Source organism: Silene latifolia, chromosome X, assembly GCF_048544455.1.
Source record: "Silene latifolia isolate original U9 population chromosome X, ASM4854445v1, whole genome shotgun sequence".
Classification (NCBI taxonomy): domain Eukaryota; kingdom Viridiplantae; phylum Streptophyta; class Magnoliopsida; order Caryophyllales; family Caryophyllaceae; genus Silene; species Silene latifolia.
The window spans coordinates 342,199,837-342,227,813 of NC_133537.1; the positions used below are offsets into that span (position 1 = coordinate 342,199,837).

General features: G+C 36.6%; 6 protein-coding genes across 11 annotated transcripts in view; all 6 read left to right on the top strand.

The window, feature by feature from the left end:
- The window catches only part of LOC141619599 (cysteine synthase), a 44,658-nt gene extending 24,657 nt beyond the window's left edge, over positions 1-20,001 (top strand). The window contains exons 2-12 of the mRNA XM_074436615.1: positions 15,813-15,862; positions 17,453-17,510; positions 17,602-17,711; positions 17,825-17,882; positions 17,986-18,249; positions 18,527-18,664; positions 18,791-18,842; positions 19,040-19,119; positions 19,209-19,268; positions 19,373-19,453; positions 19,687-20,001. Of these exons, the coding sequence (XP_074292716.1) occupies positions 17,469-17,510; positions 17,602-17,711; positions 17,825-17,882; positions 17,986-18,249; positions 18,527-18,664; positions 18,791-18,842; positions 19,040-19,119; positions 19,209-19,268; positions 19,373-19,453; positions 19,687-19,779 (978 nt within the window). The 5' untranslated portion in view covers positions 15,813-15,862; positions 17,453-17,468 and the 3' untranslated portion in view covers positions 19,780-20,001. The remainder of the gene's footprint in view (positions 1-15,812; positions 15,863-17,452; positions 17,511-17,601; positions 17,712-17,824; positions 17,883-17,985; positions 18,250-18,526; positions 18,665-18,790; positions 18,843-19,039; positions 19,120-19,208; positions 19,269-19,372; positions 19,454-19,686) is intronic.
- Positions 715-2,463, top strand: LOC141619584 (guanosine deaminase-like). The gene is made up of 4 exons (XM_074436596.1): positions 715-811; positions 1,375-1,550; positions 1,638-1,742; positions 1,838-2,463. Exons 1-4 carry the CDS (start codon positions 796-798, stop codon positions 2,009-2,011), a joined length of 471 nt encoding a protein of 156 aa, XP_074292697.1. The 5' UTR covers positions 715-795; the 3' UTR covers positions 2,012-2,463.
- LOC141619586 (guanosine deaminase-like) lies at positions 3,531-6,081 on the top strand. 2 transcript variants are annotated; one of them, XM_074436598.1, is made up of 4 exons: positions 3,531-3,712; positions 5,033-5,208; positions 5,296-5,400; positions 5,498-6,081. In XM_074436598.1, exons 1-4 carry the CDS (start codon positions 3,697-3,699, stop codon positions 5,669-5,671), a joined length of 471 nt encoding a protein of 156 aa, XP_074292699.1. In that variant the 5' UTR covers positions 3,531-3,696; the 3' UTR covers positions 5,672-6,081. The 2 variants fall into 2 exon arrangements, with proteins under 2 accessions (XP_074292699.1, XP_074292698.1); XM_074436597.1 differs by lacking the exon at positions 3,531-3,712 and adding an exon at positions 3,719-4,051 and having other exon boundaries at positions 4,907-5,208.
- LOC141622701 (guanosine deaminase-like) lies at positions 6,799-8,068 on the top strand. The gene is made up of 4 exons (XM_074438707.1): positions 6,799-6,896; positions 7,139-7,314; positions 7,464-7,568; positions 7,735-8,068. Exons 1-4 carry the CDS (start codon positions 6,881-6,883, stop codon positions 7,906-7,908), a joined length of 471 nt encoding a protein of 156 aa, XP_074294808.1. The 5' UTR covers positions 6,799-6,880; the 3' UTR covers positions 7,909-8,068.
- Positions 9,475-14,261, top strand: LOC141619605 (guanosine deaminase-like). Of its 2 annotated transcripts, XM_074436627.1 has the most exons (6): positions 9,475-10,494; positions 10,794-11,055; positions 11,262-11,783; positions 12,234-12,424; positions 13,663-13,767; positions 13,896-14,261. In XM_074436627.1, exons 4-6 carry the CDS (start codon positions 12,368-12,370, stop codon positions 14,082-14,084), a joined length of 351 nt encoding a protein of 116 aa, XP_074292728.1. In that variant the 5' UTR covers positions 9,475-10,494; positions 10,794-11,055; positions 11,262-11,783; positions 12,234-12,367; the 3' UTR covers positions 14,085-14,261. The 2 variants fall into 2 exon arrangements, with proteins under 2 accessions (XP_074292728.1, XP_074292727.1); XM_074436626.1 differs by lacking the exon at positions 10,794-11,055 and having other exon boundaries at positions 9,657-10,018; positions 11,724-11,783.
- A 482-nt stretch (positions 20,002-20,483) lies between the features above and the next one.
- On the top strand, positions 20,484-23,993 carry LOC141619601 (cysteine synthase-like). 4 transcript variants are annotated; one of them, XM_074436622.1, is made up of 11 exons: positions 20,484-20,567; positions 21,395-21,454; positions 21,613-21,722; positions 21,847-21,904; positions 22,107-22,370; positions 22,443-22,580; positions 22,861-22,912; positions 23,016-23,095; positions 23,327-23,386; positions 23,478-23,558; positions 23,643-23,993. In XM_074436622.1, the coding sequence occupies exons 2-11, from the start codon at positions 21,416-21,418 to the stop codon at positions 23,730-23,732; spliced, it is 972 nt and encodes a 323-aa protein (XP_074292723.1). In that variant the 5' UTR covers positions 20,484-20,567; positions 21,395-21,415; the 3' UTR covers positions 23,733-23,993. The 4 variants fall into 4 exon arrangements, with proteins under 4 accessions (XP_074292723.1, XP_074292722.1, XP_074292721.1 ...); XM_074436621.1 differs by lacking the exon at positions 20,484-20,567 and adding an exon at positions 20,751-20,889; XM_074436620.1 differs by lacking the exon at positions 20,484-20,567 and adding an exon at positions 20,927-21,259.
- Positions 23,994-27,977: the final 3,984 nt, after the last annotated feature.

Genomic DNA, 27,977 nt, shown 5'->3' on the forward strand with positions numbered 1-27,977 from the left:
CAGCAAATTCGGGCTCTGCCACTGTTTTCGAGTAGGCAATTGTTCATGTTTTTTTTTTTGTTTTTTTTTGGGTGTGAAGTTAATCTAGCTCAATTAATGTTACACTAAAATGTTATAAAACGGTGTACCGACAGTTAATGTATTATACAATTGGTTGTATATACAACTTATTTAATGTAATTGAGCGTTGTTACAAAGATGTCGAATTCTATTAACAAAATTATCGAATTATGGTACAAAGTTATTGAGTTTAACAGAATAATTATTAAGCTCAATAACTCTGTAAAATAACTCAAGAACTTATAAAATAGCTCAACAACTTTGTGTAAGAGTTCAACAATTTTAACGCGTTTGTACAGTTCTATTATACAAGTGATTGTAGGATAGTATTTGTGGTTTACCGAGCCATGACACGTGATTTCAGGGATCTTGTTCATTTTAATCATTCCTACTTGACATTATTAAATGAATTACAGCCAATACGCCACCAATACATTTGTTGTCCCAAAGCGTCTTGCTTGTGACGGGCTAATCTCGTCACAAGCTGAAGACCTCTCACAAAAAAGGAGAGGGGACAAAGTGGGACACCCCTATGTGCTTCCCACTCACCTCTCAATGGGTATTTTGTGAGAGGAAATGGTATCCGTCACAAGCTTGTGACGGATATCGTCCGTCTTCAATGAGATTTTGTGTTGGTGTCATTGTGATAAAATAATTGACATTATTAAATTCAATTCTTATTTTCTTAAATACCCATTTGAAAAATCTTCAATCGTAGCTCGCTCTAATTCACTCATGGCTAATACCGATGGTATGTTCTTCATTAAAGATTCAAACTTTACTTAATTTCTACTGAATATTTATCTGTTGAAGTTTATTACTACCTTATACTCACTCTGTTCCAATCTTTTATTTACTTTTTTCTTTTTTTCGTGATGGTCATATCTTAATCAAGGTCAACAAAGTAATGTGTCTGGGTAGGTGGGTGGGTGTGGACGTGTGGTGGAGTTTGTCATAGAATTAAAATGGGTCAAATATGATAGACGTTACTCGTTAGTATGAGACTAGTTTTTTGTTAGTTCCCATTAGAGCTGGCCATCAGCACGGGCTAGTCCGGCCCCACCTGCTTTGGCCCGTTTTTATGCAACTTGGCCTAGCCCGGCTCGGGCTTGGACCCGGGCCAAACATATCCCAACCTAGCCCGGCTAAGCCCGGCTCCTGGCCTGGGTCTGACCAGGAGAGCCTGGCCCGAGTACAGGTCTAGTCCCCATGGGTCATGCTTTTTGACATCTATTCTATTTGATCCGTTTTTTGTTTAAACAGATATGCTCGTCTTAAACATTTACGACTTTCTTTTGAATGTTCTTGACACAGAATATAAATTCATGACACAAGCAATAGAGGAAGCATATAAGGCAGTTGAATGTGGAGATGGGTCTTCTTTTGGTGCTGTTATTGTTCATAATGCTCAACCTATTGCTACATGTCACAACATGGTAACGCGACACAGCGACCCGACTGCTCATGCTGAAGTCACTGCTATAAGAGAGGTAATTAGATGTCAAACTTTGTTGTTTGCTGTATGACAATATAGTAGTAATTTGTTACTCTGACTCGACTGCAAATGTTTAATTCAGGCCTGTAAAAACCTGAATCGGACTAATCTATCAGAATGTGTACTCTACACGTCTTGTGAACCCTGTCCGCTATGTTGCGCTGCAATACGTCTTTCAGGAATTAAGGTATTACTCCGTCCAACATTATTTTCCGTCCCCATTAAAACTTCCTCTACATTATATTTAATGGGCTAATGGTTCGTGTTATGTGCAATGCACAGAGGACTGTTTATGGGGCTAAAGCAGAAATTTTGGTGGCGGCTGGCTTTGGTAAGTTCGTTGCTGATGCATCGCTGGGCATCGAGGCATACCAGAAGGACGGCTTTGTATTCAAACAAGCCGAGCCTGACCTAGTTCTCTTAGCTAACCAGGTTTTCGAGAAGAAAAAAGAATGATTGTTGACTAATGTTTTTTGGTTGTAAACCAAGTCATAAGGGAATGATTCCGAAAATTTAAGGACATGTCAAAGAAAGTTTTTTTTTTTTTTTTTCCTTCAAGTGTGCGGATAAAACTGCTTTGGTTGTTCGTGGCCTATCCTCCACCGTTATCCATCCTATCATCGAGGAGTTTGATTATCTTCATGTTGTATTTTCAGTTTTAAATTTTCATTATGTTTGTCTTAGGTATGGCTTTGTTGTGCCATACTTAGATGTAGGTTATCTGGTACTACCTAGTCGAGTAGCTTACGTTGTTACTTGTAGAACAGTGTAAGTTATTCTCCTGCCGTAAAAAAAAAAAAAAAAAAAAAAAAAAAAAAAAAAACTGCTTAAGGTTCAATCTTTGGCCATCGAAACAACCATGGCTAGGTTGCTCATAATCTAAACGGACTGGCGTATTGAATACCAAATCTCTAAATTTTCGGTTTCAACCAATAAGTCCGTGTACATTACAGTTCGGTCTTGGATCGATTCTCATCCCTTTGAATGATCTTCATCCGATACAAAGGCCAGTTAATCTAGACAGCTGACTTGTGCATCTCAGATAACAACTACCCTTGTCAGCTTATCATATGAAACCTATTTGGATCCGTTGTAAATCTTATTTAAAACGGTTGAAATTAACCAAGTACTCGTAATTAAAATCATAATACAATATCAAACGTGCTTAAATGGATGACAGTTCATGCACAAATACTACAAATTTTAGAATAAGACGGTCTTTTTCTAGAAAAAATAAGTGATTTTTATATAATTGCTGAATAAAATTGTCTTACTATAAACAAAGCGTCTTGCTTGTGACGGACAATATCCGTCACAAGCTGAAGACCTCTCACAATAAAACAAGTGGGTTGGCAAGTGGGAGGGAAAATGGAGCACCCATACATATTGCCACTTGCATATTGTGAAAGGGGCACTATCCGTCTTCATCTTGTGACGGATAGTGCCCGTCTTCAATGAGATTTTGTGTACTATAAAACCATGTTACAGAATAATTATTCAACTTCATTCAACCACACTGCAGCGTGCACTGCGCACCGTGCAGTGTGCAGAGCCGCCTTGATTTCTGGAATCTTGTTCATTAATCATTCTTATAATAATACAGTCCGTTTTATTGAAAACGGCCATCATTCGTCACAAGCTGAAGACGGGATGGTGACCCTCTTATAAAATGCAAGTGGGGGATAAATGGGTGTCAAGATATAGCTCACCCATGATAAAGGCACATGTGAGTATCCCACATTGGAAAAAGAGGAGAGAGTTGTCTATCATATAAACCAAGGAGTTACTCCACCCATTGCCAATTTGTTTTGGGTTGGAACCTCATTGGACTTATAAGTCAGACTCTCTCTCATTCATACGGGTGCGATTCAGGCCCGATAACGGAACTTAAAAAGTCCAATCTGCATGAATACCCACATGGGTCAGGAAAATTGAATAGGGACCTCACATGTGAGTGTCAAGCTATAGTGTCCATTCAATGAGATTTTGTGATAAGAATATTGCTCACTGTGAATTACAGCCAATACATTTATACACTTGCTGTCATTGTTGATAAAATAATTGACATTATTAAATTCAATTCTTATTTTCTTAAATACCCATTTGAAAAATCTTCAATCGTAGCTCGCTCTGATTCACTCATGGCTAATACCGATGGTATGTTCTTTAAAGATTCAAACTTTACTTAATTTCTACTGATTATTTGTTGAAGGTGATTGCTGCTTTATACTCGCTCTGTTCCAATTATTTATTTACTTTTTTTTTTTTTATTATTCGTGATGTGTCATATCTTAATCAAGGTCAACAAAATAACGCCTCAGGCCGCACCCATCGAGGAGGAGAGAGTGTCCATTTTATAAGTTCAAGGAGGTTCCATCCCAAAACCAATTGACAATGGGAGGAGTAGCCCCTTGGGTTATAAGCCGGATCACTCTTCTCTATTTCTCCAATGTGCGAGACCTACATGTGATTCTTCACAAATATCGATAGACGTTAGTACGAGACAGGGGCGGAATCAGGGCTAGGCTACTCGGGCTAAAAGCCCGAGTAGTTTCTGAGAGGAAAAAAAAATATATATGTTTTGAAGTAGTAGAGAATCAGTAATAGCTTTGTAGTCTGGTGGTCTTATTGTTGGTTTTCACACAATCACCCCGTGTTCAATTCCCCAGAATGTATTTTTTTACCGATTGTTTTTCACACAGCTACTTATATCCCGTATTTATTGCTTGCCAATTGCCACAAGTAGACACCTTCAAAAAAAAAAAAAAAAAAAAAAAATTTGCCACAAGTAGACAAGTCACAACCTCGTGCCGTTTTGTCGAAGTTTTATTGTATCTTTCAGAGTTTCACTTGTTCTGCATTTTTCCCCCTCAATTATTAATCATTTTACGGCTAACGAGTGAGATATGGTATGAAAATTGTTATTATACACTTTCTCCAGTATAAAACTGTACGGGATATACAATTTTCAATTTTACCTCATAAATCATAATATTAAAAAAATGGCGTACATTCTTTGGAAGGGAGTATGAGTACATCGTTTTAAATGAATTTCACTAAAATTGTGTAGGAGCGCAATTAAAATAGTTCGCCATCAAATTTGTCAGAATAATTATAAAAATTAGACTCATTCAACATAAACATTATAATATCGATAATAATTAATAACTTGTACTTATTAGTAACTGTTTATGTTCGTCTCAAAGACTACAAAACTGATTTATAGATGTAATATCCATAAAACCTTTTTTTTATACATATCGACTTACCAAGCCTCTATAATACTCTTGTATTACAATCTCGAGAAAAAAATTTAGCCCTAGGTAAATCGAATTCCTAGTTCCGCCCCTGGTACGAGACTAGTTTTTTGTTAGTCCCCATTAGAGTTGACATCTATTTTATTTGACCCGTTTAAACATAAACATATATGCTCGTCTTAAACATTTATGACTTTCTTTTTGAGTGTTCTTGACACAGAATATAAATTCATGACACAAGCAATAGAGGAAGCATATAAGGCAGTTGAATGTGGAGATGGGTCTTCTTTTGGTGCTGTTATAGTTCATAATGCTCAACCTATTGCTATATGTCATAACATGGTAAAGCGAGACAGCGACCCGACTGCTCATGCTGAAGTCACTGCTATAAGAGAGGTAATTAGATGTCAAACTTTGTTGTTTGTTGTATGACAACAATGTAGTAATTTGTTACTCTGACTCGACTGCAAATGTTTAATTCAGGCCTGTAAAAACCTGAATCAGACTAATCTATCAGAATGTGTACTGTACACGTCTTGTGAACCCTGTCCGCTGTGTTGTGCTGCAATACGTCTTTCAGGAATTAAGGTATTACCCCGTCCAACACTATTTTCCGTCCCCATGAAAACTTCCTCTACATTATACTTATTATGGACTAATGGTTCGCGTTATGTGTAATGCACAGAGGACTGTTTATGGGGCTAAAGCGGAAATTTTGGTGGCGGCTGGCTTTGATAAGTTCGTTGCTGATGCATCGCTGGGTATCGAGGCATACCAGAAGGACGGCTTTGTATTCAAACAAGCCGAGCCAGATCTAGTCCTTTTAGCTAACCAGGTTTTCGAGAAGAAAAAAGAATGATTGTTCACGATTTTTTTTGGTTGTAAACCGAGTCATAAGGGAATGATTCCGAAAATTTAAGGACATGTCAAAGAAACTGTATTTTTTTTTGTGTGTGTGTTTCAAGTGTGCGGATGAAGCTGCCTTGGTTGTTCGTGGCCTATCCTCCACCGTTATCCATCCTATCATCGAGGAGTTTGATTATCTATGTTGTATTTTCAGTTTTAAATTTTCATTATGTTTGTCTTAGGTATGGCTTTGTTGTGCCATACTTAGATGTAGGTTATCTGGTGCTACCTAGTCGAGTAGCTTACTTTGTTACTTGTAGAACAGTGTAAGTTATTCTCCTGCCGTTGTCAAAAAAAAAAAAAAAAAAAAAAAAAAAAAGGTTCAATCTTTGGCCATCGAAACAACCATGGCTAGGTTGCTCATAATCTAAACGGACTGGCGTATTGAATACCAAATCTCTAAATTTTCGGTTTCAACCAATAAGTCCGTGTACATTACAGTTCGGTCTTGGATCGATTCTCATCCCTTTGAATGATCTTCATCCGATACTAAGGCCATTTAATCTAGACAGCTTACTTGTGCATCTCAGATAACAACTACCCTTATCAGCTTATCATATGAAACCTATTTAGATCCGTTGTAAATCTTATTTAAGACGGTTGGAATTAACCAAACGTGCTTAAATATTCGAGTTACTGTGACACTCTAATATGTAAATGTAGTAATACGTGTAAGCTCAGCTCAGTTTTGTTAAATTCAGTTAAGTTCAACTTCATTTAACCCAAAAGAACAGGGCCTGAATGCAAAAGGCTTATCTTATCTATACAAGTCCGGGTGTCGTTCAATTTCAACTCGTTTTAATTTTAAGACGAATATTCTCGATCAACGATCACCTATTTTTCATTTAAACAAATCCCCATTTTCTTTGCTGTTTCTCCTGTGAATGATTCCCTGTTCTTTACATTCACACTTTCTTGGTTTATTTTATAATTATACTACTTTCACATCATATTCCCATTCCCATTTATTTATTATTCTCCAATTTAATAATTTAGTGTGTTTTTTAAGTGTAAGCAATAATTTAATTTAATTCTTGGTTTTCTATAAATAACACTCATAATCATTACTAATTGTTTACATCTTTCTTAATCACACATTAATAATCTCAATTCTTGATTACTCATTTGAGAATTTTGCTTTTTGTTGATCTTAATTTCATTCATGGGTGATGATAATGGTATGTTGATAAAAAAAAAATTCAAACTTTATTAATAATTTTTTTTCAAGTATTTTTGATCAATTTTTGGTGAGTAAATTATGATTCGTTGCTAGCTTTTGTTAGTTGTTATTTGATTAATTAATTTACTAGTACAAGCTCCATGCAATACATGCACGGTATATATAAAACATTACTTATGTTACAATGTCGTGGTAATTTATATTAAGCTGATAGAGAAATTGTTGTCGATACCGACACAGAATTCAAGTTCATGACAAAAGCAATTGAGGAAGCATATAAGGCAGTTGAATGTGGAGATGGATATTCTTTTGGTGCTGTTATTGTTCATAATGCTCAAGCTATTGCTATATGTCACAATATGGTAAAGAGACAAACCGACCCGACTGCTCATGCCGAAGTCACTGCTATAAGAGAGGTAATAATGAGAAAGTTGAAAATCTAGAATCAAGGCCGGATCTGACTCAGTGCAGCAAAATAGTACTCAATAATGCTTCATTCGAACATCATAGACTGTAGTACTGTACTAAGTTGGATAACTAAGTACCGCGTAAATGTTTTATTCAGGCATGTAAAAAGCTCAATCGGACCAATTTGTCAAAATGTGAACTCTACACGTCTTGTGAACCATGTCCGCTATGTTGCGCTGCAATACGTCTTGCAGGAATTAAGGTATTACTCCGTACAACATTACTTCCTCTATGTTTTTTTTTTTTTTTTTTTTTTTTTTTTTTTTTTGACTGCTGTAAATAAAGGGTTTTTATACAGATGGACTTCCTCTACATTATACTTATGGTTTGTGTTGATTTATGTGTATTGCGTTGTATGTAATGCACAGAGGATAGTTTATGGGGCGAAAGCAGAAATTTTGGCTACGGTTGGCTTTGGTAAGTTCGTTGCTGATGCATCACTGGGAATCGAAGCATACCAGAAGGACGGCTTTGTATTCAAACAAGCCGAGCCAGATCTAGTTTTGTTGGCCAACCAGGTTTTCGAGAAGAAAAAAGAATGATTGTTCACGAGTTTTTTTTTTGGTGTAAACGAGTCATAACGGATTGATTCAGAACCGTTTTGAAGCCATTTAATAAGTCCTGAAGAATTTAAGGACTTTTCAAATAAATATTTTTAGTGTGTTTAATTGAATGTTCAATCTTTGAGCTTTCCATTTTGTGTCTTCGACTCTTCATTCATTGTTCTTTAATTCTTGGGATATTCTCTCGTGTACCCCTAAACTTTTTCAATTCTATGGTGTATCCCTTGTTTTTCGCAAAAAAATTTGACCGACAATAATTCTCTGTTACGAGTTTATAAAGCGGTAATTTTTATTTTTCAAACCAATTATCTTGTCAAGGCCTTGAATTTGAAAGAAAAAAAATTCACCGCCTTTTGAACTCGTAGCCGGTAGTTATGGTTGGTCAAACCTTTTTTAACGAATAAACTTTGACCGACCATAATTTCCAACTACGAGTTGAGACGTCGGTAAATTTTTTTTCAAACTGAAGACCTTTTTAAAGACGGCCAATTTGAAAAAAAAAAAAAAGGAAAAAAGTTTATCGTTTTCTGAACTTGTAACCAAGAGTTATTGACGGTCAACGTTTTTTTTTTGTAAGAAAAGAAGGGTACATCATAGAAAATGAAAAAATTAAGGGGCTACACGAGAAAATATCCCTTAATTCTTTATATGAATCGAAACAACCATTGCTGGGTTGCTCATCATCGAATTGGACGTATTCGGCTTCATTCAATAAGTCTATGTATAGTACAGTCGGCCTTGGATCGATACTCATCCTTTGATTGATTTTTCATCATCCAAAAGCCACATTAGGTAGATGATTGGATTGATATTCTTTGAAGATTGGGAATTCGAATATGAGACTTATCGTTTACTATAACTCCTTCTTAACCACTAGCTAAGACGCCTTCTCTAAATAGTCGCCGTAAACAAGGTTGCAGAGATAAATATTGTGACTAACTAGTCATTCACGAGGAGATTACGATGCATTTAGGTGAACAACGAGTAACAACAAAATAAGAAAATATACCTACTCTTAAACAACATGAATTTTTTTTTTTTTCGCGAATACATTAAATAAAGAATGTCAAGGAGCTAAAGAAGTTCTTATTTTTTATTTCAAAAATTTGATAAAATTTTGAATTTCATTGATCACAACTACTTTGTGTAAAACATTATCGCAACCGTTATTTTTAGTGTGCACTGGGGAAATTATACGTAATAGCCTGCAAATTACGTATACTAGATTACTAGGTAAGTCCCCTGAAAGTGACATGCTCGAAATCTACAAGGCATAGCCTCAAACCATAATTTCACTATATTACTTTCAGTTAATGTTGTATATACAACTTATTCAATGTAGTTGAACTTTGTTATAAAGTTATCGAGCTCTATTAACAAAATTACCGAGCTAGGATACAAAGTTATTGAGCTTTACAGAATAATTATTAAGCTCAATAACTTTGTAAAATAGCTCAACAACTTTATGTGAGAGCTCAACAACTTTGAGGCGGTTGTACAATGCTTCTATACAACTGGTTGTAGGATAGTATTTGTGCTCATCAGTCACAAAGAGGCTTGAACATAAAATATTTGAAAATTTTATCCAATTTTTAACCACTAGACTCCACTTTACGAGTTCCGTAACTATTCTTGGATTGGGTCACTGACTCATTTCCACAAAATTGTGGATAACCTCAAAAGCCCAAATATGCAACATATAAATAATTGGACTGCCCATACTATTTGAATGGACCAAGTTCAATGTTTTTGGAAGCAATCCCAAATTTCCTTTTCTCCACCCAATACAATTCATTTTTCATTTTTCATTTTTAATTTAAACAAATCCCCCTTTTCCTTGCTGTTTCATGTGATTTTCATGTGATTCACATTTTATTGGAATATTCTAAATATTTTATAATAATTTAGTGTGTTTTTTAAGTGTAAAAAGAATCAGTTAATTCTTACTTTCCTATAAATTATACTTATAATCATTGCTTATTATTTACATCTTTGTTAATCACACACGTTAATAATCTCAATTCTTGATTACCCATTTGAGAATTTTGCTATTTCTTGATCTTAATTTCAGTCATGGGTGATGATAATGGTATGTTGATAATAAAGATTCAAACTTTATTATGTTTTTGTTTGTTTTTCTGCTGAAATTTTAATTGTAGTTGGTTGATCAATTTTTGATGTAAATTGTGGTTAGTTAATAGTTTTTGATGATTATGGATTTGGGGGGTTGTTACTTGATTGATTAATCCACTGTATGCAGAATTGCAGATGATTGTATTTCAATTGTGAATGTGTTTCTCAGTATGTAAATTTGATCACAAATTCTTGCTTAAGATGGACATATCCGTCTTGAACTTAAACCGGGTTGAATAGAATAGATATGAGAAAGACAAAATGCCTCTTGGGATTAGCAAAAACTTGTCTATTTATCTAAGTGGGGTGGTAGTTGATCACTTTTTGTTGAGTAAATTATGATTAGTTATTACTAGTTTTCGATGATTATGGATTTGAGTTCTGGTTACTTGATTGATTAATCTATTAATGGGGGAATTCTATTCTAATCTTGTACTTCCTCCATTCAACTCCACTCTACCTATTTGTATTTTGCACAAATATTAAGAAGGGTGGGGTTGGGTGAAAAATATTGTAAATAAATAATGAGGTATAATGTAATTAAGTGGGGTATGAGTGGAAAAGGGTGGAGTTTGATGTAGAAGTAGTGGGGTATGAGTGGTAAATATTGTAAATAAGTAATGGGGTATGAGGACAAAATGGTCATTTGACATTCTTTTTTAGGAAATAGGTAGAGTGGAGTTGAATGGATGAAAAAGGAAAGATGGTAGAGTGGAGTTGAATGGAGGAAGTAGACTGTATGTAGATGACTGTTTTGCAATAGTATATAAATTTGGTGTTGATAATATATGTTACTCCACTCTCCTTTCGTCCCAATCATTTGCTTACCTTTTTTAGTCTTTTTGAGAGGTATTTTAATCAAACGTAAACAAATGATTGGGATGGAGGGAGTAGATAATTGTTGGAGTATAATTTTGATCTTGATTTTTTTTGGCATTTAGGGTTGAAAGTCTTTTGCTTCTGATTGCTGAAGTTGTGATTTTTATATTGCAGGTTCATTTTGTTTATAGTTGTCATAGTTTAATATCCCTGATCTGTGTTACACAGACACGCCGACACGTGTCGGCGTGTTGGACACGGAATTTTCCTGTTTTGGGGTCTAAATTGAAGTGTCGGAGTGTCGTGTCGTGTCGGACACCGACACCGACACGTGTCTAACACGCGACACGGCAGTTAAGTTAAGTGTCGGAGTAACATAGTCCCTGATTCCTCCGTCTCGATCATTTGTTTACCTTGAATAAAATACCCAGACAAAGAATAAAAGAGGTAAACAAATGATTTTGACGGAGAGAGTACAATGGTTGATCATGTACTTAGATGATTTATTCATCTATTAGTTTTGTTATCGAACTGAACAATGAACATATGCCTGTAATTTCTGTCTAAGGTGAATTATTGGGTGCTATAGAGTATAGATAGAAGGTTTGTCCCCTGGAGTTTTGGAATGTTACACTGATGTAGATCAAATTCGATAGTTTTAGACGCGTTGCTAATTGATCCATTTAACCTGCATTACTGTTTGAGGATATGCTCCATGTATCCTTGTTGTTTGAGTGAATTGATGAAAATACGTCTTTTCTGAAGCTATATGTGCGTATCTTTTCATTTCTTGATCATGGTCAGAGTAATTTAGTTTGCCCTTCTGTTTTCTTGTTTTTCAGTTGTTGAAGTAAAAGAAGGGAACATCTCAGTCGCTTCTGCGTTTGCAGGTCATCAAGAAGGTGAGTGCATTCTTATGCCTGACCTTGTAGTTTTGATGTCTCCATCTTATGTAGGCAATTGTGAATTGTGATTATCAACTTGCTAATTACTTCTCTTTGTTTTTCACTTTTTCTTTTCTATTTTTTTTCGCATTTTTGAGGTGTGCGTTCACCCATGGACGGTTCTAAAGGATGATTCATGTCAGCCGACCCCAAATCATTTTGGGATTAAGGCTCTGATGTTGTTGTTGTACTCTATGACCTTAACACATATACAAGGTTGTGTACATTTGACCACCCGCTACCCCTCCATTTGTGGAAGGAAGCCCTTAAGGCATTGGGGGATTTGTATATCGTCTTTAATGTTGCATGTCATTCCTCTTGTGTGTGGGGGAGCTTGTTTCCAAGACCAAATGCATAGTTTCATCATAATGTATGTTATAGTTTGTCTTTTTGTTGTTTTCTACTCAGCCGTACAGGATAGAGACCACAAATTCTTATTGAAAGCAGTTGAGGAGGCCTATAAGGGGGTTGACTGTGGACATGGGGGTCCTTTTGGTGCTGTTGTTGTTCGCGATGATGAAGTGGTGGTCGGCTGTCACAATATGGTTTTGAAGTACTCAGACCCGACTGCTCATGCAGAGGTCACTGCTGTAAGAGAGGTTAGATGAGAAAAGTAGCCGCGTATCTGATTTTGGTATTTCAGTCATGATTTATGCTTTGTTTTATATGTTTGGGTGATGACAAGTCTTCTTTTAACTGTTCCATATATGTAGTCTTTTAGGGCCCTTCTAATTCCCTCGCGTACCCCTGTCCAACACTCGACACTCGGACATGGGTATGGCACTTGGACACCTCATTTTTAACCAAAATATGCATATTTTTCATAAAAATAGCCGAGTCCGACACTTGGACACGTACCTTTGTCGGATACTTCGGATACTTCTAAACGAGTCTGAGTAACATAGAGTGCAACAGTGTGTTAAAAGCATATGAATGATTTGGATTTAATAACATCAAAACTCCATCCTCCCTCTCCTCCACCTCCCTGACCCCTTTCCTTCCCTTCCCTGCTAAAATTGTGTCCAAACAAGCTCTAAAAGATCAGATGATAGGCTTCTTTCTAGAAATTATTTTTGATCTGAGCCTGCTGTATGTTTGCGAAGATTTTCATGCACAACAGCAACTGCCAAGTACAAACAAGTTTCTAATGTTGCAATTCTCTGTTGTGTTGCATACTTGCGCCTTTAAATCCAATACTTGCCATCTTGTAGATATCACCTGCTATCTCGCTGTTCACATTCATAGTAACGTTTTGATCAGAGTGAACTCTGAAGCATTCCCCCCTCCCTTTTTTCTCTCTCTATTTCGATGTCTCTAATTTTTAATAAATACATGATGTGTCGTATCATTTCGTGAACCCATGCAACACACTTCTTCCCTGCTTTTGTGCATTTTTTGGATTCATGGGTAATTAGACTCATTCTCAACTGCAAGTATATGACACGATTGCGTCTTTGAATGTTGCACTTCCTATCGTCCTAGTGAAGTCATGTTTTTGGCCTAAAATGGATTCTCATAAGTCTCGATGTTCATGTTTCTGTGTCAAGTCTCTGACACGGTATTTTTAGAAAAACATCCGAAGCTGGCGCGAACATAATTCATGAATAGTTTGAGATCCTAAAACTAAATGAAACCTTGCTACAATCAATTGTTTGACAATTGTTTTCTGAGCTACCTAGTAGTCATTATTGACCTTTTCGCCTAGCCACGGTGTATTATGCATCTAGGGTTATGTTACGTGCATTTGATTCTACCGACAAATCTTTAATGTTACCCATCTCTTCATGACCTCACTATGCTTTTCAATTTTCACAACTGAGTTTATCCTTCATTACAGGCATGTAAAAAGCTCAATCGGATCGAGTTGTCAGATTGTGAAATATTTGCATCTTGCGAACCATGTCCCATGTGTTTTGGTGCTATCCATCTTTCACGAATCAAGGTATGCGTTCAGTTTCACAAAAAAAAAAAAAAAGGATTTTCTGAGACCGTCCTGTTTAACAATTTGCGTTCATATCTATCTCCACCAAAAACGATTCCTTGATATGGGTTTTCATGTCTGATACACAGAGATTAGTATACGGAGCAAAAGCTGAAGCGGCCATAGCAATAGGGTTCGATGACTTTATAGCTGATGCATTGAGGGGAACCGGGGTATATCAGAAGGCGAGCCTGGAGATCAAACAAGCTGAACCACATCAAGCGTTGATGGCCGAGCAAGTTTTCGAGAACACCAAGGCCAAGTTCCAAATGTACTGAAATTATATACCACAACATTTCCATTTCTTACAAATTAAGCACAGTAACTAATTTACTTTTTACTTCTCTACAAAATCTAGAGAAGCATTTCCATTCTTCACAATGTTAATCCTCATTTTACAGCTGTAAATTGATCAACATTACGTTATTCGAAATACATGCCTTGTGTTATTGTTCTGGTATCGACTTCCTGTGGCCGAACTTGATTACCTAATGGAGCAATGGCTGTTTTTTCTGTCAGTTCTGATAAAAATTGCCGATAATGGAAAAAAAAATGTGTTTTTCCGGAAAAGAATGGTAGGGATATCGGCCAATGTTAATGTCGCTGCTTTAGGTGACGAAGAGTGCAGAGTCAGGAGCCCAGGAAGTTATAATTAAAGTTTTGTAAATATTTGATACTCGAATGGTTTTTCTTGCGTTCTAAAAATAGGCGATGTTTATGAAAATGATTTCACAAAATCTCACAAAAAGGGAGTGCTGCCTATAGCGGTGTTGGATGGTCTTGAAGAAGCTGCACGACGAGGAGTCCAATGCGTGGAGGTGGTAAGTGATAGTTTGCAGGTTATTAGTGCCGTCGAGGAACGGAAGCATGGAAGGAGCATTTTCTTGCTTATTATAGAGGATATTTTGTTGCTAAGTAGTAATAGTTTTCTTTCAGTTATTTGGTCACATACGAGTCGTGTTAATAACTGTGTCGCGTACGCTTTAGCACATGTTGTTCCGAGAATTACTGGTAGGTTTATTTGGGCAGATGGGTTACCGCCTACTACGAACATTGCTTGTACTTTATAATCGATCTTTAATAGAGTAATGCCTTTGGGCGTTTTTCTTTCAAAAAACGAAAAAAAAAGAAAAGACAAGGGAGTGCTGCCTAGTGATTTCGAATCTCTCCTCTCTACGAAAACTAAATAACGTAAACGCGGTAAAAAAAAAGAAACCATTTCAAACAAGGCCATCACAAGCAATGTGAATATATATATAAACTCACCCATCAAATATCATGATCGGGGGTGTTTGGTAAACAATAGATTGGTGAATTTTCAACATATTCAAGACTTTTTCCAATATGCTGCTCCACCCAGCATATTCATATTAGTAGATTGGAAAAAATTGAATTTGTCAACCATTTTCATATAGATACAACGATCTATTAACCTAAATCAACTAATTACCAAACACTTTTATTAAATCTGCTAATTGAAACATACTAGTCAAACCTGTTAATCCGATATGTCATTTATAATCTGCTTGACCAATCTGTTTCTGCTATTATTAATCTGCTGAGTACCAAACAGGGCCATACAACCTTACTTAAAACTCGGTATAAACAATACGATTTTGTAGAGTGTACCCATTAAACACATATAAATGATAAAAAAAAATTAAACAAATTACTATAATAAATAATTCTCATGTGCAATTATAAAAACAAATTTAATTTAATATCCCAATTTCCAATATATTCATTTATAAATTCACACGCAACAAACTACTCATTACATATATAAAGTCAAAACAAAAAGTCAACACCCATGTGGTGATGAAATGGATGAGTCCCATTTTAGTGGCAAAATTCTGAAATCATTGTCATCAAAAGAATAAAACAACTAAGCATTATTATTTGGATTATTTATTATAATCAAACAAATAAAATACAAATAAATAATAATAGGCCATTATATAACCAAATGACACTACTCTATTATTCCACTCATCCTCATCTTTATTAGTTGTTACATTCTCTAGTTTATACAAACTTATCCCACCACATTTATCAGGTATGATCATACACCTGTCAATTGTGTTACGGGTTCGGTTATTTCGGATTTGAGTAAAATATGTGTCGGGTTAGGGTCAAAATACAATATGAATGTAATTGTGGGTAGCTCTTATTTTACCTGAATTTATTGTTTATCTCTTAAAGTTCATGTCTTTATGTTAAAATAATATTGGGTTCATGCTTTCTAGGAATAATTTTGTTGTTTTTGTTGTTGTTGCTGCTGCTGTTAATCTTTTGTTTAAGCCTGTTTTTTGATTGATTAGTGTATTAATAATTCATTTAATTTCTGCTGTTTTGTTATTTAATTGTCACATCAATAGGGTTATTTGATTCATGGGATTGTTAATTGTTAAATTGATAGTATTTTTTTTATGTCTTTTGCTGTAATTGAAGTTATTTATCTTTGGTTAATGAAAAAATTGCATTTTTTTAAAACTTGGTTATTTATTTTTATTTTTGTTCAAATGAGCGAACTTATGTGGCAATTGAGAATCGAACTCCCAACTTCATGGTTGGAGTAAGAGAGCTCTTATCACTTGAGCTAACTCTTGTTCTCTTTATGTTGGGTTTATGATAAGTTTACATTTTGATTATATTGTCATGTACTGGCCTAGTTTGCTTCATGTTTTAATCTATTTGATTATACAAATCATAGAATTAGCACAAATTCTCATTTGTGACGGACAAAATTCGTCACTTTGAAGAGACGTGAGACAAAGGGGCAAGTGGGAGGACAAGTGGGTAGGGGCTGTGAGAGGTCTCTTTGAAGAGACCGTCACAAGCAACACTAACTGTAGAATTAGACCGTATTACGGTATGAGAAGGTCCTTTTATTGATGAAACAATGAATGACTGTTTATGGTCCTACACAATAATTGTTGATTTGATTGTAATTGCTGCTGTTGTTAGCTAATTTGATCAGTTAGCATCTATAAGGCACTTGTGTACGACTGCCTTACACGAGTTTCTGTAAAATGGATTGTTTGTTAATTGTTACTGCTTTCTTGCTTTTTGTTTTTCATTTAGCCGAATATGGTTATGGTTTTTTTTTGTTTGTGGATCCGTTTTACACAATGGTAGTGTAAAACGGCCTCACAAGAATTAGTCTTTGCTTTATTTTAGAGCAGAATCACTTGGTTATCTCCTAGATTCATAGTGGTACTTTAGAGTGACTGAAAAATGGATGTTATTTTTTAGTATCAAGTCTCTGTATTCCACCTGATGATAATAGAAATCTCGGCTACTTGAGGATTTCGTTATTAAGTTTATCGTTTTCCAAAATCTCGCTAATGATCAAGTAATAGTTGATATTAGAATGATGAGAACTAGACATTTTCCTCTGATCATGAATGCCTAAATACTACTGTAATTGGTCATGTTACACTTTCGATGATGACAACTCATTTTGGCTTTGGTATGAGATTATGAGATTATGTCGATATGATGAAATTAAAATGATGTGCTTTAATGTTGAATAGTCTTGGATGATGTATTTAACTTTGTAGCTTTCTCTTTGTTTTTGTAAAAGCTTTTTATCGAATCATTTTGTTGTTCACATGACTGAATTCGGACTTTGTGTTGATCTTAGCTCACTATCGATCAAAATGGTGGAGGAGAAGCCTTTCATTGCTAAAGACGTGACTGAAGTAAACAACAATCACTTTTTTTTTTTCAATGTATTACAATTTACTAAATCTGAATTTCTAATTCTTTTTATTTTATTTTTACTTTGCACAGTTAGTTGGAAACACGCCGTTGGTATATCTCAACAATGTTGTCGATGGTTGTGTTGCTCGTATTGCTGCCAAGTTGGAATCAATGGAGCCATGCTCTAGCGTTAAAGACAGGTTATACGCTGTTATCTTTGTTCTTGTTTTTCTTGGTAGTCGATCTTGGAGATGAGATTTTTTTTATCTATGCTTCTGTCATTATTGACTGCAAAATTTCTTTCTTCTCACAGGATTGGGTTCAGTATGATTGCTGATGCGGAAGCAAAGGGTCTAATTACGCCCGGTGAGGTTGGTTTTCTATAACTTTATTAGTTCTGGAATTATCAAAATCAAACTACTGAATATATAATCTATGTTTTCTGTTTTTCTTTTGATTTAAAAATTTCTTTAGAGCGTGCTTATTGAGCCAACCAGTGGAAATACGGGAATTGGTTTAGCATTTATGGCAGCGGCCAAAGGTTACAAGCTTATCATAACAATGCCGGCATCTATGAGTCTTGAGAGAAGGGTTATTCTGAAGGCTTTTGGTGCTGAGCTCGTTCTTACTGAACCAGCTAAAGGGATGAAAGGAGCTGTTCAAAAGGCTGAGGAGATCCGTGATAAGACACCTAACTCGTTTATCCTACAGCAGTTTGAGAACCCTGCCAACCCCAAGGTAATGTTGTTGGCGCTTGTTTGTAGATGAATCGTAGACTCACTATTCTTTGGTTCTAAATAATGGTGGAATAAACCAAAATGACTCACTAAAGTAGTTGCGCTTCGTTTTATTTTGAAGTAGCAGTTATTCAATGCAATTCTTGATGCAATATCATTACGGGTTTGTGACTTTGTGTTGGTTAATAGTTAATACAAGGGCAAGAGTCCTTAAGGCACTTAAGTTATTATGCTGTTGTTTTTCATTGCTGCTGCTTATATCTGATCACATGTATCAGGTTCACTATGAAACAACTGGACCGGAAATTTGGAAAAGCACTGCAGGGAAAATCGATATACTTGTATCTGGAATAGGGACTGGAGGTACAGTGACAGGTTCAGGTAGATACCTCAAAGAACAAAATCCAGATGTGAAGGTAAGTTATACGTGCCGTGTTTATAAATGTCAACTTTACAAGAGAAATACCAGCTACTTTAAGATTTTTGCATGTTTTTTGCTTCAATGACCTTTTCTTGTTATGTAACCTATCTTTACGTTTCAGCTAATTGGTGTAGAACCAGTCGAAAGTGCTGTATTGTCTGGAGGGAAACCTGGTAAGTACGAAAGTTTTGGTTGTGCGTCTTTCATGTTAGATTTTTGGTCATCATGTTGAGTAAGGCTGTTGTGAAGCCATTAGAGGTTGAGCATAGTGCAGACTATGAGTATTCTATGTCAAAATACATAAGACGGTTATTTAAGCATTTGAAAACAAATCCTTAGGATTAAACTTGGTATGCACTTCTCGATGTAGGTCCACATAAGATTCAAGGACTTGGAGCTGGCTTCATACCCGGTGTCCTGGATGTAAGCATACTTGATGAAGTAGTTCAGGTGATAATTCTACTCTTATTACGGTGTTTGCCCTTTTAATCAGCATATTATTCATACCGCTTTTATCGTTTAACTCTCGTATTCTGTAGATATCCAGCGAAGAATCTATTGAAATGGCTAAAACGCTTGCACTTAAGGAAGGTTTGCTGGTAAGCTCTTTTCTTTACCATGCCGTTTAGTTGTCTTTCGTGGCTGTCGTGTAACACCTGTAAGGTCTTTTCCTTATTTATAACTGATGAGTTGCGTATTTTAGGTTGGGATTTCGTCTGGTTGTGCTGCTGCAGCTGCCATCAAAGTGGCACAGAGGGCTGAAAATGCTGGAAAACTCATTGTTGTAAGCTCACTCTTCTTTTTCTACTTCTATTGATCAAAACTTGGATGCCGAGACTCCTTAAATTCTTGTCAAATGAATACTCATAAACACGGGCTACACGATTAGCTCTTACTGCGTTACTCAACGGCCTAACTTACTTCGTTAGAAATGATATAGCAAACAGTTATGACAGTGACAAACAGTTATTCTGCTTCTAAGTGCTGACTGGCTACATCTTATCTGAATTCATCCAGGTGGTTTTTCCTAGCTTTGGGGAGCGATACTTATCCTCGGTGCTGTTTGAATCAGTAAGGCGGGAAGCCGAGAGCATGCCCATTGAATCTTGAACTCAAGTTTGCCACATACAACACGTCTCTGCTCCGTTTGCTTGCTCTTGCCTTGCCTCCTCTTTTATTTTTATTTTTATCCCAAGCATTTTCTTACATTTGAATAAATATTGCTTAGTTGAAATGCTCATCATTTCGGGTTTTTCTGTTTGAATGTACCAATTTGTATCAATGCACTCTAGTTTTTTATTTATGTAAACTTTTACTTTTTTTTATGCCAAATTTGGATGTACCTTGAAATAAGTTTTCGATACCGGGTTTACCATATAGGCCTATAGTTTACATAACTTAAGTGATTGTCAATGGAATGTGTGATGTGTCAATCACTATATTATACCACAACTAGTACCAAAATAACACTATTCTTTCACAATTACAAGTTTACAACACCGCCCGCAAGGTTGGTGTCGAGTGTCTAAAACTTGGGTGAAATTCTCAAGGGTCTCATGTTCAAGCCTCCCCAAGAGCAATCTTGTGGAGTATGCCTTCTAAACTTTGAGTTTGTCACTCTCAGGTGACTTACCTGATATACGTGGTTTACAGGCTATCACGTATACTCGATGCCCGTCGATTAATCTTTCAACCAAGAATTGATGCATGCACCTTAGTTATTATTACCTCATTACGTACGTCATTATCCCAAGGGCCAAATTTAATAAATTTGATAATTTTGCAATTAGTCAGCCTTGTACAGCCTGCATTATCTTTTTTGGCCTCAGTTTATAACTGTATATATAGTCTTCCCTATCCGTTGACTTTCCTCATTAATCCTAACCACCTTATCAAAGGTACCCCTCTCTTCTCTCTTTGCTTTTTCTTGAATTCCTCCTTGTTTTACGGGTTATAATGTAAGACCGTTGTACGGTATATGGTGATTCTATAGTAGTTTATACGTCTTGTTTAATGATGTTACTAAAGAAAGAGGTGTTTTAGCGGTTATAAGGTTGTTGACTTGTTGTACGTTGTAAAACGGTCTTGCATGAAAATTTGGGATTTTTTGTATGGTTCTTGGTTACCCTTATCTTCATGTGGACCCATCCATCCAATATACTGGAAAAATGGATTAATGAACAAATTTGCTTTTTCTTGAATTCTACCTTTGTTTTGTTGGTATTCTTCACTCTCAATAATGTTTGTCTGTTCTTCTGTTTTTGTCCATTTATCTCATTTTCATTACATTAGTTCAGAATTCGACTCCCATATATTCGATAAACGTATGAAATACAAATGTTGAGTGACTAAGATGATATTGTTGTCGGATATTCTAACTTGTACTCTAAGGGCACATATTAAGAATCCAAATGTGGTAATACGCTTGTGATTATTTCATGAGATGATGAAAAAGATGAACTCATGATAATATTTTCACATTTGGGTTCCTAATGTGTACTCGAGGGCACACGTTAGAAAATCCGCATTATTGTAATGTAGGAATAAATGATCATTATAGTATTGAAGTCTGTATAGGTTTGCATCCAAGGTAGGTAATCCTACAATAGTTAGTCATACTGACAGTAACAGAAATTACAGAATATTTTCTGTAAAGTGGCTGTAAGCCTGTAACTAATATCCTTGTATCCTTCAGAAACATAACTGCATTTATGTTTAATTGCAGTTTTACTTTTATTGCTAATACATGGAGGGCGAGTGCGGAATTGCGAAGGATGTGACTGAAGTGAGTTTAATTTTCTTTCCTTCTTCCTTCCTGTTTGAAGGATTGTACTTTGTAGAATGTGTTTACCTCAATAACTCTGTTCCTGTAATCCTGTTAAAGTCTTATAAAAAAGACTTCAGTCTTGAGCTTGTATGAATGTTACTGTGTTTAACTTGCAGTTGGTGGGAGGCACACCCATGGTTTATCTAAATCGTGTCGTGGATGGCTGTGTGGCACGCGTTGCAGCCAAGCTTGAATCGATGGAGCCATGCTCTAGTGTTAAAGAGAGGTAGTCATTTACCTCTTAGTCAATGATCTGTATAGAAGTTTGAAAGTTGAAGACTTGAAACTATGTCACATCATCTGTAATTTATTTTGGTCGTAACGTAAAATTGAATTTTGTTCGAGTTCAGGATTGCACATAGTATGATCAAAGATGCCGAAGAGAAGGGCCTGATTTCCCCTGGGAAGGTTGGTCTTTGTATTTTTCCGTTCTCTTTATTTTTTTGCTTTCGATTCATATAACTGTAATATGTTCCGAGTTTTAGGCTGTCAGGATGGAGGGGTTTGTGAACAATGAAGAGGAAAAATGGTTCTTGTTTAATTGCAAAGTTTTATGTTGCCAAGTATCATTGACGGTTTTTTTTTGTTTTTCTTTTTTGGACATTTGAAGACGGTTCTCATAGAAATGACAAGCGGTAACACTGGCATTGGGTTAGCAATGGTTGCGGCAGCAAAGGGATATAAGCTTATAGTTGTAATGCCATCATCTGTGAGTACTGAGAGAAGAATACTTCTTCTAGCATTCGGAGCAGAATTAATCCTCATGGGTCCAACTAAAACCATTCCCGACTTGGATAAGAAAGCCAGAGAATTAGCAGAAACAACTCCAGGCGGATATTATATTAATCAGTTCGAAAATCCTGCTAATCCGAAGGTATGCTTTGCTTTTGCAGTGAAACATCAGCTTGTTTTTGTATTGGTTTTAGAATTGTTCTTGCCCTTGCAGGTTCATTATGAAACCACGGGGCCTGAAATTTGGAGAGGATCGAAAGGGGAAATTGACGCCTTTGTATCTAGTATCGGGACTGCAGGTACCATTACTGGGACAGGGAGGTTCCTTAAGGAAAAGAATCCTGCTATTAAGGTTTGATTTTATAGCTTTTAACATCGTTTCAACATTACCCATGAGCACTTAGATCAACTGGCAAGGGGTTGTTCTAGCTTAACCAGAGGTCTCGTGTTCGAGCCCTGGGAAAGCAGAGCCCTGGGAAAGCAGCAGTGTTAAAACTCATGAGGGAGAGCTTTACCACCCTAGTGGTCCTACCCGGCTCGAATCACCAAAAAAAAACATCGTTTCAACATTGATCCCTCTCTTCTTCGGAAATATAGTTTGTAAGATCCAACATTGATCACATGTCAATTAGGTTTATGGTGTGGAGCCAGCTGAGAGTGCAGTTCTAAATGGAGAAAAGCCGGGTGAGTTTGTAGCGTGACGCTGAATCAGTATATCAGATTTGTCTTTATACGGACTACGTAATATGCTCTCCGCTGAATTAATGTGATGCTATCCATTTCACAGGTAAGCACAAAATACAAGGAATTGGTGCTGGTATTGTCCCTCCTCAGCTCGACCTTAGCATAGTTGAGGAAGTTCTAAAGGTAAAGCTGGCTTTCCGAAAATTTCTTGAAACTTTACTGTACAGTTTTACGCACCCTGAAACCTGATCCACTCGAAGGTATTAGTAAATAAACCGAGCTGACCTGAACCAAACTGACCTGACTCCTACACGACCTGAATAATCCGTTTGTCAGGTCAACAGTTTACACTTAGTTTACAAACAAGTAACTGGCCGGTGTAAAGCCTATTTAACACTCGGTTTAACATTTTAGATATCGAGTGAGGAAGCCTTTGAAACCGCCAAGCTTCTTGCAGCGAAAGAAGGTTTGTTGGTAAGTTAACCTCAAAGCCCTACTCGTAACTTCTTACTCTTTCGCGACTATTATCTGTTTACTGTACTCTTATATGTGACTCGGAATTCAGGTGGGTATTTCATCAGGAGCAGCAGCCGCAGCAGCGATTAAATTAGCAAAGAAGCCTGAAAATGCCGGAAAACTGATCGTTGTAAGTATAATCATGTATAAATAGCAATCTGAATTTATGCCGGATTACAGTTTTGATCAACATCTAACTTCCATGCCAATGTAGGTGCTTTTCCCAAGTTTTGGAGAGCGATATTTATCTACCGAGTTGTTTGAATCTGAACGACATGAAGCCGAGACCATGCCTTATGAATAACTGACAAGAGAGATTCTTACTGCACAGAGTTGTTACCTCATTGTGTGAATATTGCTCATTGATTGTTTTTTTTTTTTACTGTGTGAAGTATGTTAAATAAGATAAATTACCAATGTACATTTATCTTCATGTGTAAATTTTCGATTTTTGTACGCTGTTCGGTTTCCGTTCTCATAAGTTTTCCATAAAATACTCTTCCTATGTAAACAAAATCCTTTTTTATTTTTCTATTCTTATAAAAGCTTAATCAAATTACCCCTAGATCTTCAATTATGGATGTGCGGAGTAAGTACCAATTTGTATCCGCTCGAGTTTTTATTTATTCCAACTTCATAATTTCTGTGACAACTTTATGTAAAGTTATTTCAAATGCATTTTTTTGCACAGAAATAGACCTCCATTTTTTTATGAACCAACACGAATTAAATCCGATGGCCGGGGGTGAGGGTATGTTTCTTGAAGTTTGCAGGAGTGTTGGGAAAATCCACATTTTTTTTAACGGAAAACTCACGTGATACCCTTAAAATTTACCACTTTGCACATGTTATCCAATATTTTAACTTTGTGTACATGATACCTTTATGTTTGATTTTCACGCACAACATGCCCTTTTTGTCGCTTTAAAAAAACTCAATTGAGTTTACTTCTATATCGGAATTCAGAATCTGCCAATTTTTTTTCTATAATGATTATCTCATCATAATCTACGATTTTGGAAAAAAAATTGTCGACAGACAATTTATAGCGGTTTTTTAATGAAAATCTCAAATTAAACATATCTTCGATCTTAAATTTCCGAATGGCCATTTTAGTTTTATCAACTTATAGATCTCGAAGAGGTAATCAATTTGAAAAAAAAAAAATAGTCAATTCCGATTTCTGGTTTATGATTTATGTTCAATTGAAAATTTTAAAAACGATAAAAATGATATGTTGTGCTTGAAAATCAAATCTCAAGGATATTATGTGCACAAACTTAAAAAGTTAGGTACCATGTGCAAAATGGCAAAGTTCAAGGGTAACACGTGAATTTTCCGTTTTTTTAATGCAGCTTAGCGATCGAGGTGCTGCGGAAATGTTATTGTTTGGACATGTATTTTAGCTTTAGAATGTGATTAGGCTCTGTTTGGTAAACAACATATTGAGTTAAGTAGATTCCAGCTTAATTAGTAGATTTGACCAAGCAATCTACTATTTTTATGTGTTTGGTAAACGGCGTATTCTGATAGCATATTGGTCGGAATCTACTGTTTTTGAATATGCTGCTAATAGGAGCATATTGAAATAACATTCAATTTATACATAAAAACATTCTAATTATCCTAATCTGCTAATTACCAAACACCCTTTTTTAATTCTGCTAATTTAATTTGATAGTCAAACCTGCTACTAAAATCTGCTTACCGTATTCTGCTAACGTTATCCGCTATCATGAATTTGCTTCTATTGTTTACCAAACAGGGCCTAACGTCAAATCACCTTTTATATTGTACACAAACTATAAAATACGACGAAATTACTCTGTAACACGGTTCATTTATGTAAGAAAAAACCTATTCATTTATTATTAAATGAGTTATTTTTTTATAAAATGACAATGTCGAGCGTAGAGTGTAGAATTTGATTTATGCCAAGCTTGAAATAAGAGTACTCGAAGAGTTAATAAGGAATATGTAAAGAATGTGTTAAGTGGAAGGAGCAAATGAATGGTGTAATTTTTAAGAATTCACACAAGAATAAGGGATAACCAAAAGGATTTTTTTTTTTGTCAAACACAACATTAAAAAAAAAATCCAACCACCACCTTTAAAAAAAAGTGTGTCAAACACAATCTTCGATAATTTTTATTTTTGTCAAACACGACTTTTTGGCCTTATTCCGACAACTTCCTGACCACTTGAAATGGAATGACTTTCAGTCTATATTTGAGATAGCAAACAAGGTCGATTTGAGGTGTTCTTGGACCCGTTGAAAAGGTGGGTGTACAGGCTTTACAATGGTTGTCAACACTTAAAGGTGGCCTTATGTGAGGTGGATTGTTGTGTAAAGTAAAGCTTGTTATCATCCAACACTTGACTAGTACCTTTAATAATTGATTGAGTAGTACCTTGTTATCATCTAACACTTTCTTCACTTGTGGTTCCAACACCACCCTGGCGGAGGTGTTTTCTTTCATAGAGACGGTACACAAGTAAGTCGGTTCACCCTTTTGAAGTCCTATCTTCAATTGCATTGCCGAGATGAGGGGTCCCTTCATCTTGCGAAGGGTGCTAAGAAGGTCGTTGTTCTCTTTAGAAAATTCATTCCGACGATTTTGAAGTCGTACATCGGTACACATGTGAAATCAAGATTTTCGCTCCATTCGCCCATCTTGATTGCCACATTTGTTGCGACACTATGAATTTGCTTAAAATTGGAGTTGACAGCCTTCATATTGCCCCCTTCTCGGTTTAGCTTCATCCAAAGTCTTTTCGTCCCACGTGTCTATCATGGCACGAGTGCAGATCCTATTAATTATCACTTCCACGTACATGAGCTCTGTGGATTTGGCTTCTGAATGGTCAATGGCTTTTCCCATTGAATACATCATGTGCACCACGCCCGTCCGCGCCACTTCTCCTTGTTCGTTGGACTCCTCATCGTCTCCCATGTCCACTTCGTGCTCCGTCCCCTCGGGGTTTGGTTCCCTCTAGTGCGGACACTTAGACATCCAGTGTGCTCCTTTACATAGGAGACACGCAAACGGCTTCCTAACGGTGGACGCTTTAGACGTGCTCCTGTTCGATGAGGTTGGGGTGGAATTAGTTTGACCTCACCTTTTATTATCTCCCCCTGGACGGAATCGATTATTTCCCGTAGAAGAAGTTTCGCTTGGGAAGTGTTTCCTCCAAATCTAAGGTTGCCCTCACTCGTTACAGGGATCCCTTCTTTTAAGCAGCTTTACGCTCGGTATAATAGTCGACCAATCTCTCGGCTACGGTCATTGCAGCGGAGAGGGACTCGGGTCTCTGTCGCAAGATCTCTCGTTGAGCCCGGTCCTTCAAACCAACGATGAACTGGACCACACTATCCTTCTCGGTCATATCAGTTATCTCCAGCATACATGTCGAGTAGGCTTTTACATACTCTCAGATAGAACATGTATGATTCAAGTTCTTGAGTTTTCTTCGAGCTAAGAAGTCGGTGTTATCGGAGAGAATTGTTCCATAAATTTTCGTTTGAAGTCGTCCCATGACTCCAACACCACGGTTCTTCTCTCAATCTCGGAGTACTTGACTGAGTGGCACCCTACTCGACCGAGTACGTGGATCGAGTGCCTTCTGGGCATTGTATCAACTTCTGTTAGTGAGTCACTCGACCGAGTGGCTACCGGTTTTGTGTTGGAGGAGTGGTGGTTGGTGGTTGCACATGTTACTCACATCCATGTTGCATTTTATATCGTTTAATCATGTCGTTGTAGGCACTCGTATTATTGAGACTGACAACAAGTGTTTTTTTAAAATATTTTTGGTGAACCATATGATATTTCCGATCATATGAGGAGCATCGGTTTGATAGGTAGCATGTGTATACGGGATGACTCGAGGCTTTGGAGCGTTCCTCACTTTAGCGTGTCGCCACTTTGTTTGTTTTAGTTTTTGACATTATAATTCGACTCCATTTCTTATGACTTGGGTTTGTATAATTGCGATCATATTTGGATCTAATCACTTATATACTTATCTATTTAAATTGCTTTTATTTCGATTATTCGCACTACAATCCATTGGGAAACCAAATCATATAGCATCCTTACTGGTTAAGACGCCCATGAGGAAGGCCGCTCGAGTAATGGGGATGTTACTGTAACACCCCGGCCCAAACCGGGTCGGGAGCGGTTACTTATGATAGCTCACCAGGCTGTGTACATGGCCCACAGATCAACACGGGTCCTTTATAGCGCATTTTATCCTCACTCATGTGCATCCCGGGAACCTTCCCAGGAGGTCACCCATCCTAAGACTACTCCCAGCCAAGCACGCTTAACTTTGGAGTTCTTTCGCATGGATGACCATAAAAGAAAGTGCACTTTGTTGATATGAGTAGTACTTTCAATCCCTTTAAGCACTAGTCATTTAAGCCTATCAATGGACCTCTTCAATTACCGTGGGGTGTTACAGTTACAATGTCGAAGAGGAAGTTATCAACTTCTTTCGAGTCTTTCGCCCCACTATACTTCTGAGGTGTAGGCGGCTTCACCTTGGG